The 10,857-nt window shown below is 40.2% G+C and overlaps 1 protein-coding gene across 4 annotated transcripts in view; it reads left to right on the top strand.

Annotated features, from left to right (window-relative positions):
• Positions 1 to 76: 76 nt before the first annotated feature.
• PRKDC (protein kinase, DNA-activated, catalytic subunit) overlaps positions 77 to 10,857 on the top strand; it is a 210,775-nt gene continuing 199,994 nt past the window's right edge. For 3 of the 4 annotated variants that reach the window (XM_045050127.1, XM_011291282.4, XM_045050128.1), the window contains exons 1-7: positions 77 to 264; positions 1,755 to 1,831; positions 1,924 to 2,016; positions 3,920 to 3,994; positions 4,740 to 4,848; positions 5,397 to 5,509; positions 5,599 to 5,698. In XM_045050127.1, the coding sequence (XP_044906062.1) occupies positions 111 to 264; positions 1,755 to 1,831; positions 1,924 to 2,016; positions 3,920 to 3,994; positions 4,740 to 4,848; positions 5,397 to 5,509; positions 5,599 to 5,698 (721 nt within the window). In that variant the 5' untranslated portion in view covers positions 77 to 110. Of the gene's footprint in view, positions 265 to 1,754; positions 1,832 to 1,923; positions 2,017 to 3,919; positions 3,995 to 4,739; positions 4,849 to 5,396; positions 5,510 to 5,598; positions 5,699 to 10,857 lie in introns of those variants that run through there. The other variant, XM_045050129.1, reaches the window with a different exon arrangement.

The following is a 10,857-nucleotide window of genomic DNA, read 5'->3' as shown; positions in this document are numbered from 1 at the left end:
CCCCTGCCCCGGAAACCCCAGCCCCGAACCCGTGAGCCCCGCCTCCGAGCCCCGTGGCATCTCGGGATCCCGGCAGAGGTTGCGCACGCGCGGTGCCGGGTTTGGGCATCATGGCTGACTCCGGGTTAGGTGTGCAGGGCTCCCTACTGCAGCTGCAGAAGTCCTTGTCTGCCGGGGACCGCTGCAGCGCCGCGATGGCCAGTTACCAGCTGATCCGGGGCCTGGGGCAGGAGTGCGTGCTGAGCTCCGGCCCCTCAGTGCTGGGTGGGTACTGTCCCGGCCGTGCCGAGGGGGGCGCAGACGCGCGTGCGCGTTTGGGGTTGCTGGAGCCCGACAGCCTAGCGTTTCTCCCGCCTTGGGTGCATCTAGCGGTATTTTGAAGTCCAGCCTTTTGATTCTGGATTGTCGGAATTTCTGTGGAAATTTTTGTGGAAAAAAAAGTGACTTATTATGCGGCTTTTTTTGTTGTTGTTGTTGTTAGGAAAGATGTTTTAAAAGTAAAGTTGGTGAAAATGCCTTAAGTTTAGCAATCCTTACTATGCAAAGTGGGCAGAGAGAACCAAAGGAAAGTATTTTCCTTCACCTTAAACGCGCCTAAACCCTCCAGTACCTTTCTCATACCCTCAGGTTTGAAACCTCAGAAGGAAGGTTCCTACTTTTGAGAAGCATTGCAGAAATGTAACCGAAAAGTCACATCTTTGTGAGCAATCTCTGAGAACTTTTTGTTCCTTTGTAGTAAAAGTGCTTCTTTTCAGCACTTTAAAAATATATCATTGCTTGAAAACTTGCGATGCTATCTAATACCTATCTATTGCCAAGGGTGTATTATCAGCGGGAAAGTAAATTTTAAAAACTAACCTGTAAATGTTTTCTAGTCTCAGCGTTTCTAAGTTAGAATTCCTTTTTCCTTCCTTTAGTTAACTTGTTGATAAAGCCGTTCCAAGTTTATTCTGAATATTTAGTATGTGTTCTTTCACGTGAGAGACTATAGGGGAGTGTATTAGTTTTCTCTTGTTGCGGTAACAAATACTACAAGCTTAGTGGTTTGAGTTTGTTAATCTTACAATTCTGTAGTTGGAAGCCTAACATGGGTTCACCAAATTAAAACCCAGGCATCAGGCAGGGTCATGTGGAATTCATTTCCTTTTTCATTCAGGTTGGCACAATTCTGTTCTTGCAATTGCAGGGCTAAGGTCCCTTTTTCCTGCCTGATGTTCCCTGCTTGTAGAAACCACCCATATTTCTTGGATCATGGCTTCCATCTTCAAAGCCAGCAACCATGGCTCCAGGAACCCCTGTGCTTGAAATCTCTCTTCTCTCCTGCCCCCCTCTTTCCAACACTCTTCTTTCTCTCTCCTCCACTGTTAAGGGCCCATGTGATAATACTGGGCCCACGGATAATCCACGGATAATTATCCACGGATAATTTCCCCTCTTTAAAGTCAGCGATGAGCAACTTTAATTCCATTTGCAACCTTAATTTCCTTTGGCCATGTAAAGTTAGCGTATTCACAGGTGTGACGTTGGGATTAGGGCTCAAGTATCTTTGGAGCCATTATTCTGCCTGTGTCATCTCAATGGAATATCATCTAGAATTTCCTGTTTTCTTTATTTAAATACAGCATCCTTAAGTTAGTGTTTAATTGTTTATAAGGCTGAATTGAGAAATATGCAACCCACTTAGGGTGGGTTTATGGAGTGCTTTTTGGCAACTCTCTTACCTTACTTGTTTTTTTTTTTTTTTTTTTGTCCAGCATTACAGACTTCCTTAGTTTTTTCCAAAGATTTCGGTTTGCTTGTATTTGTTCGGAAATCACTTAGCATTGATGAAGTAAGTTGAAGATCTTTATTTTCCTTTTCGTGTGTATTCCTAAATGTTGGAGTGACTCTTCTTCTTACCCATATTTACTATATTTTTTACAGTTTCGTGATTGTAGAGAAGAAGTCCTAAAATTTTTATGTGTTTTCTTAGAAAAAATTGGCCAGAAGATCACACCTTATTCTCTTGATATTAAGGTAAGGAGAAAAAACATATGTCAATATTGATTGTAATTTATGGTGTAAGTTAAACTTGAGTTTGTATTTTATTCTTGTCTTTCTCATCGAGGAGTTTACTTATTGTGCATGATTGTGTTAGAAATGAAGCGGGTTATTCTTTTTAGATTTAATAAGCTAAGACCCTAATCAAAAACTACTTTGATTTGTGGCATATAAGGTAAATAATGTCTTTTATAAAAAGTCATACATAATAAATTTGGTTTTTTGAATGGTGGGTAGATTTCAAAACACTTTAAAAAACAATTTTAAAGAATTCTCCCTCTGGGTAAGATTCATATTTCATGTAGTTCGTGTGTTCCCTTTGGCCATAGTCTGAAAAGTTTGCCTTTTGCCTCCGATTTTCTTCCAACCTGCCTTCCTCAGGTTTCCTAGTGATTTACTATGGAGCTAGTAATCATAAATTAAGTTGTTAATTTTCTTTCTCAGACTTGTTTGCACTTTCAACAAGTGCCAAGGTAAGTTGTTTTTAGTTGGTCCTGAATTGCCTTTAGTTCTTGGATATTCTAAGATTCGAAGTATTCAATCTGGAGGTAATTTATAAGAAGTTATTTTATTAATTATAGTTGAGTCTAATATATAAAGTAATAATCATCAGTCTTTTTTTTTTTAATAGGTTTTAATTTTATTCTCTTTTGATTTCTAGTCTTGCTGGTTTAGAATCCTAACACAGTTGACCCGTGAACCTGGGGGCTTCCGGGCATTGACCCCTCCCCCATCCTCCTGCATGCAGTTGAAAATCCATGTGATTGACTTTTGACTCCCCCAAAACTTAACTACCGCTAGCTAGCGTACTGTTGACTGGAAGCTTTACTGATAAACATAAATAGTTGATTAACACGAATTTTGTATGTTATATTCTTATAATTGAGTAATAAAGAGAAAAAATATTACTGAAAAATTATAAGAGAAAATATATTTACAGTACTATACCCTATCAAAGAAAATCTGGGTTTAAATGGACCTACACACTACACAGTTCAAGCCTGTGTTGTTTAAGAGTCACTGTGTTTTAAAAAAATTACCTCAGTATAGGAATAACCAACGTTTGTAGTGTGCTTCATAGTTTACAAAGTTCTTTAATGTACAGTTTGTCTTACTTAATTTTACCAAAACTCTATGAGGTAGGTATTTTTAATCACTCTAGCTTACAAATGAGACTTAGAAGTTGAGAAACTCACCCAAAACTTGGAGCCAGAAGGCCTCTGTCCAGAGTGCCTGCTGGTTTTGTGAGACTGAGCTGTCCTCCTATGGAGTCCCAACCATTCTTCTCTGGATTGCTTTAGTTACCTTTTTAAATTTTTCATGCTTGCTTTCTTGACATACGACAAGTGCAATGGGAGGTGTGCAAGAAAGTGTAACTTTTTTTTTGTTTTTGATCTTGCTGAGGTGTTCATTCACTTTGTGTTTTTGTGATTGTTGACATCATTACCATTGCATACTGCATAAATACCTTCAGTAATTAAAAAAATTTTTTTTAATGTTTTTATTTATTTTTGAGACAGAAAGAGACAGAGCATGAGCAGGGGAGGGGCAGAGAGAGAGGGAGACACAGAATCTGAAGCAGGCTCCAGGCTCTGAGCCATCAGCACAGAACCCGACATGGGGCTCGAACTCACAGACTGTGAGATCATGACCTGAGCTGAAGTCGGACGCTTAACCGACTGAGCCACCCAGGCTCCCTCTTCAGTAATTTTTAGTCTATATGTTTATATACTCTAATATATTTTAAATAACTGAATGCTAAATTATAGTATGTCATGTTGGTATTGCTCCTCTCAGAAGTGTAGTTTTAACTCTTGGGAGGTTTTCTAAGAAATAGAATCTTATTGATGACTTTGGTATGTCTCTTTTTAACACCTAGAATACTTGTACCAGTGTTTACACAAAAGATAAAGCTGCTAAATGTAGAATCCCAGCCCTGGATCTTCTCATTAAGGTAATTTTATTATTTCTAGGTATGTATGTTTTGTATTATATAACTTAAAAAGCAGAAAATTAGAGTTTTAAATTGTGTTTGGGTGAGAGATGTTGGAGGTTAGGCTTTGGTCACATTGATGTATGGACAAGATTTTCCAACTGTCACCTGGTAATTCCTTGGCCTTTTGCTCTCAGACTCTTCTGGAAAGTAGAGGAAGGACTGGGTTGTGAGGGGAATTAAGAGGACAAGTAAGCAAGGAGTTTACTGCTCCTCTGTTAACTCTCATCACCCTGCCTCTTAAAACTTAATGTTACAAAAAGTTGCTGGAATTTGCATCATTTGTCGTTCTGAGTTCTTTCCTAAACCTTACCTTGAAAATGGGTGTATACGTTGTATTTAAGTGCTTCTTGGGGCTTACTCTCACCTGTTTCTCTCTCAGATGCATCTCTTGTTTTGCATCTCTATTTGAGAATTTGGGTCTTGTTAGTCCTTCCCTTAAGTGCCTCAGAGAGAATGGTTCTAACCATAGTATTGGTTTCTTGGGAAGGTAAAATAAAGTCTACACCCTCTTCCCCTTGGTAATCCTTGTGTTCTTCTACCACCCACCTCTTCTTAAATAATCAGGCTACATAGGTGTCCTGAGAGGCCAAGGAAGTCCCCTAGAGGCACGTGACTTTGGAGCTTTGTTGTGTAGAAACAGTGCAGTACAGGAAGCTTTGTCATTATTTTCCTGTTTAGATAATGCTGGTTTGTATCATTTTAGTTACTTCGGACTTTAAGAAGTTCGAGACTCATGGATGAATTTGGAATTGGAGAGTTATTTAGCAAATTCTATGGAGAACTTGCATCAAAAACAAAAATACAGGATACAGGTGAGGTGCATTTAAATGTTATTTTTAAGTATTTTGACAAATTGATGTTAAAAAAATCAGTGTAAAAACTAGGATTTCTCAACGAAAGCACTTATATGTTTCACAGGTGAATCCTTTTTGTTGAAGACAAACCCAAATGAAAGCAAACAAACATGTGAAGTCTTCTGCTTATAAAAGTTTAATCTTTACAAAATGATTTCTTAAGCAGATTCCACACCCGATATGGGGCTTGAACTCGTGACCCTGAGGTTAAGAGTCACACCTCAGTCAGACCCTGAGGTCAAGAGTCATGTATTGACTGAGCCAGCTAGGCACTCCATGAAATAATTTCTTTAAAATAGAAAACTCACAACACGTGTCAAATGTGACTTATAATAGTAGCTTGGCATAAAATTATCAGGGAAGGTTCTAGTACATAAAACTATTTTTTTATGTCTTATTATAAAATTACTTTTGAACTAAACGTCTTCTTTTGTTATTCATACATTTTTGTTTAATTTATGTAAATGTAATTTTAGGTCTTCATTTATCTAAAATTTATTTTTTAGTTTTAGAAAAAATATATGAGCTCCTAGGAGTATTAGGGGAAGTTCATCCTAGTGAGATGATAAATAATTCGGAAAACCTGTTCCGGGCTTTTCTGGGTGAACTTAAGACCCAGGTATGACAAACTTTATGCTATTCTGATTCCATAGATTTGATTGTGTTTTTCTCTTTTAATGGTATCTTTTTTTAAAACTCTCCTTCTAGATGACATCAGCACTAAGAGAGCCCAAACTGCCTGTTCTGGCAGGGTGTCTGAAGGGATTGTCTTCACTCATGTGTAACTTTACCAAATCCATGGAGGAAGGTATTGATTGACTTCACTTGATTTTCTTCCTTAGTTCAAAAACTATAATTCTAAAATGGATTGCGTGTTTCGTTTTTGGAACCTTTAAACCAATTGTGGATTCACATGCAGTTTGGAGAAATAATACAGAGAAGTTCCATTTGTTCCTTACCCACTTTCTACTTTTATAACTAGTGATGACCTCTTTTATAACTAGTACAAATAAACACAACCAGGATATTGACATTGATAAATCTACCAGCCTTATTCACATTTCACTAGTTTTAGGTGCACACCTTTGCATGTGTGTATTCCATTCTAGGCAGTTTTATCATGTATACATTTGTGTATGCACCACCACGGGCAAGGTACTGAACAGGCTCACCATAAGGAGCCTTTCTGCTACCTTTTCATCGCCATAGCTACCTCTCTTCCCCACCTCCACCCCAAAACCACAACTTTTTGACTATTGTGATTAATGCTGCCGGAAAATGGGTATGCCAATATCTGTTGGAGTCCCTGCTTTCATTTTTTTTGGAATTTCTGGATCATATTGTAATTCTATGTTTAATTTTTTGTCATACGGTTTTCCACAGCAGCTGCAACTGTTTTGTATTCCCACCAGCAATGCATAAGGGTTCCAGTTACTCCTTATCTTTGCCAGTACTTGATATTTTCTGTTGTTTTTTTTTAATTTTTTTTTTTCTTCAACATTTATTTATTTTTGGGACAGAGAGAGACAGAGCATGAACGGGGGAGGGGCAGAGAGAGAGGGAGACACAGAATCGGAAACAGGCTCCAGGCTCTGAGCCATCAGCCCAGAGCCTGACACGGGGCTCGAACTCACGGACCGCGAGATCGTGACCTGGCTGAAGTCGGACGCTTAACCGACTGCGCCACTCAGGCGCCCCAGATATTTTCTGTTTTTGATAATAGCCTTCAAAATGTGAAGCGGTAGCATTGTGGTATTCATTTGCATTTCCCTTATGACTGGCAATGTTGAATGGCTTTTCATGTGCTTCTTGGCTATTTATATATTTTCTTTGAAGAGATGTGCATTTAAGTTCTCTGCCTGTTTTTTAGTTGGGTCGTTTGACTTTTTGTTGTTGAATTGTTGAAGTTCTTTATGTATATGTATCAAGTCCTTACCAAATACATGATTTGCACGTATTTTCTCCCATTTTATGGGTTGCCCTGTGTCCTTTGATGTGTAAAAGTTTTTTATTTTGATGAAGTCCAGTTTATCTGTTTTTAGTTTTGTTGCTTGTGCTTTTATCATGTCCATGAAATTGCCATATTCACTGTTGAATTGTTTTTGTGCCTTCATAAAAAGTCCTTGGGCACATATGTGCGAGTCTGTTCCACTGGTCTATGTACGTATCCTTCTGCCAAAACCACGCTGTCGTTCATTCATTCGTTCATTCATTCAGAGCCTGGCATAGGGGTGAGGGGCAGCAAGACAGGAGAGAGAGAGAAAATCCCAAGCAGTCTCTGTGCTGTCAGTGCAGAGCCTGACGTGGGGCTGCATCTCACAAACCATAAGATCAAGACCTGGGCCGAAAATTTGGACTCTCACCCAGCTGAGCCACCGAGGTGCCCCCACGCTGTCCTTTTGACTGTGACTCTATAGTAAGCCTTAATGTAAAGTCTTCTCATTTTATTCTTCTTTTTCAAAATCATTTTAGTATTTTAAGTGCTGTGCTTTTCCATGTAAATTCTGGAATAAGTGTGTGGATTGGATTTGCTTGGATTTTGATGGTCATTGCATTCAATCTGTATATTAATCTGGAGAGAATTGACATCTTTGCTATGTTGAATTTTCCAATCCATGAACATAATTTCTCTCTCCATTTATTTTAGGTCTTTGATTTCTTCCATCAGCATTTTGTAATTCTTGGGATGCAGATACTTCCTTATCAATTTTAAAGTCTGTTTAATATATTTTTCTTTACAGCTATCGATAATGTTTCCTTGTAGTATCAACATGAAAGGTTTGGAGGGTAATCTATCTTGGATAGCATTATGTGCACTACGAAATTCATTTCTTTTTTTTTTTTTTTTTCAACGTTTATTTATTTTTGGGACAGAGAGAGACAGAGCATGAACGGGGGAGGGGCAGAGAGAGAGGGAGACACAGAATCGGAAACAGGCTCCAGGCTCTGAGCCATCAGCCCAGAGCCTGACGCGGGGCTCCAACTCACAGACCGCGAGATCGTGACCTGGCTGAAGTCGGACGCTTAACCGACTGCACCACCCAGGCGCCCCGAAATTCATTTCTTTTTAAAAAGCAAATGAAACTTTTTTTTTTAATTTTTTTTTCAACTTTTATTTATTTTTGGGACAGAGAGAGAGAGAGAGAGAGAGAGAGAGAGAGAGAGCATGAACGGGGGAGGGGCAGAGAGAGAGGGAGACACAGAATCGGAAGCAGGCTCCAGGCTCTGAGCCATCAGCCCAGAGCCTGACGGCGGGGCTCGAACTCACCGCGAGATCGTGACCTGGCTGAAGTCGGACGCTTAACCGACTGCACCACCCAGGCGCCCCAGAAAGCAAATGAAACTTTTAACGCTAAGAACAATTACCAAATTCTTCTATCTCCTGTGCGTTGCTTTTATTAGGTTGGAACATGAAATTCTGGTTGTCTCCAATATTTTTATATTTCAGTATCTAATGAGTTTTGATCTACAAAAACAGCAATTTCATGTTTTAATGTAATATTTTTACTTTCCCCTTTCTTGCTTCTTACCAGGGATGTTGTAGTAGCTCTATGATATTTCTCTTCCTTTATTTTCTCACTTTTCTGTCCCATATTCTGTTGCCAGCTTCCCATTCATCAGATTCTTGCTCACAAGTCACCCATTTGAAGCCCTTATGATGCCCCTGAGATGAGTCACTTCCTCTGGCTTCTGTATTCTCTATAGAATATTCCTCTATGTTTTTCTATATTCTCCTATTATAGCACTTCCTGTGAGGAATTTTTAATTTTTTTTTTAACGTTTATTCATCTTTGAGAGATGGAGAGAGACAGGCATGAGTGGGGCCGGGGCAGAGAGAGAGAGGGGGACACAGAATCTGAAGCAGGTGCCAGGCTCTGAGCTGTCAGCACAGAGCCTGATGCGGGGCTCGAACCCACAGACTGCAAGATCATGCCCTAAGCCACCCAGGTGCCCCTTATGAGGTATTTTTAACTTACCAGGTTATATGTTTGTTTTTGCCACTTGATACTGGCAGGTAATGTTGCTGAATTGTCTTTGTACTTGATTGGTATATTGATTGATATTCAGTGAACACATGCAGGTTAAGAAAAATAACAGTGCTTATTGCTCATTTACCATATGCTAGAATAGTTGCAAGGAAAATTCCGGTAATAACTCTCTAAGATAGACAGTCATATTCTGTTTTCTAAATTAGGAAGCTAGAACTAAGACAGGTTACTCGCCCAGAGTAACACAACTGATGCAATAACAGAGTAATGGCTCCCAAAGATGTCCTCATTCTGAACCCCTGAAGCCTCTAGAAAGGAGGCTGACACCCTGATTTTACCTCAGTGAGACCTGTTTCAGATTTCTCATCTCCAGAACTGTACAGTAACCAATTTGTATTTTTAAAGCCACTCTGTGATAGTTTGTTGCAGCAGCAATAGAGTATATAACCAATAAGTGGCAACACTGTGATTTAAGCCTTGGTCTGAGGCTGTAATTTATAGTTTTTCTGTCATGCCATGATCATGTGACTTCAAGCACTAAATGCTAATACTGATGTTTTCATTCATATAGTATGTGTTTCCTGGGTGCCTTCTATCTAAAGAGTAATGAATTAGATGTGTTGGATGTAGTGATCAGAATTACCAGGTTCCTTCCATCATTAGCTCAGTCAAGTAGAGGAAACAGACCTTAAACAGCTGAAAAAGCTATTACAGATTTCAGGGTTTAATCATGCAAACAGGTTGGGTACAGTGAATAGGAATATCAGAGTGTGGAGAGGGTGGAAGATGTACCCAACTTGCTGGTTCTTTCTGAGGAGACAACCAGAAGCTAGGGCCTAAGGCCAAGCTAAACTGTGGCAAGGAGCCAGCTGGGAAAGAGCTCAAAAGAGCATTCCAGGCAGAGGGACCAGCAGGTAACCAGGCCTCCAGTCTGGCCAGCGCACAGTGGTCAGAGGGGCTCAAGAGAGTTGGCGTGTCTGTAGCTCAGTGGCACACAAAGAGTGCCTGGGGGAAAGGTGGCACAGGACGTAAGGTCAGTGGATGAGGCCTCCTGAGCTGGAATTTCATTCCAGATGGAATGGGAAGCCATGTTTTTTCTCTAGTGAATAGGTATGAGCTAGTTGGTGTTTTAGAAAGGTCTACTTGACTGCTGCCATTGTATGTGAGATTTGTTTTAGTGTAGGATTAACAGACTTTGCTCTTGAGTGTAGCTGTGAGCAACTGAAGTCGCTGCAGTGGTGACTAAGCTGGGCGGGATGGGAGAGGATGGTTTTCAGGCAAAAATCTGGCTTGTTTGGGACATGTGTGACATGTTATGGCACATCTCAGATGTTAAGTGTGCAGTTGTAAGACTGAATCTTGTAGGAGAAATTAGACATCGATATATAAATTTGGAAGTCTTCAGCTTAGAGGTAATATGTGAGGCTGTGAGTGTGGGCCAGATCACCTAGGGAGTGGGTGCAGGTCACAGATGTAAGGTGCTTTGCCCTGGGAGGAGTCTGAATGCTAAGAGCTGCAGAGTGGACCCAGCTCAACAAGGGCAGCTTCAGTTGAGTGTCCGGACAGGCCAGACAGAGCAGTGTGAGGGTTAATAGGGTAAAGACAAGGTTGGAATGGAAGGGAGGAAGTGGAGGCTATCTGCAGAAAACCCTTTAGCAAAATCTTAACAACAGAGACCAAAGAAATGTGGTACAGCTGATGGGAGACATGGTGGTAAGAGAGGGTTTTTAGAAATAGATGCCAGAGTGTATACACTTACATTCTAGCAGAAAAGGGAGAAACAACACGTGTTCATCAACACATGAATGGATAAACAAATGTGGCATATGCACACAACAGAATATCAGTCAGCCTTTAAAAAAAGGAAATTGGGACTCCTGGGTGGCTCAGTTGGCTGAGTGTCTGACTTCGGCTCAGGTCACGATCTCACGGTTTGTGGGTTTGAGCCCCGCGTCGGGATCTGGGTTGACAGTTCAGA

Source organism: Felis catus, chromosome F2 (genome assembly GCF_018350175.1).
Source record: "Felis catus isolate Fca126 chromosome F2, F.catus_Fca126_mat1.0, whole genome shotgun sequence".
NCBI classification, from domain to species: domain Eukaryota; kingdom Metazoa; phylum Chordata; class Mammalia; order Carnivora; family Felidae; genus Felis; species Felis catus.
Note: the sequence above shows the minus strand (reverse complement) of the source record. Positions and strands in the feature narration are given on the sequence as shown.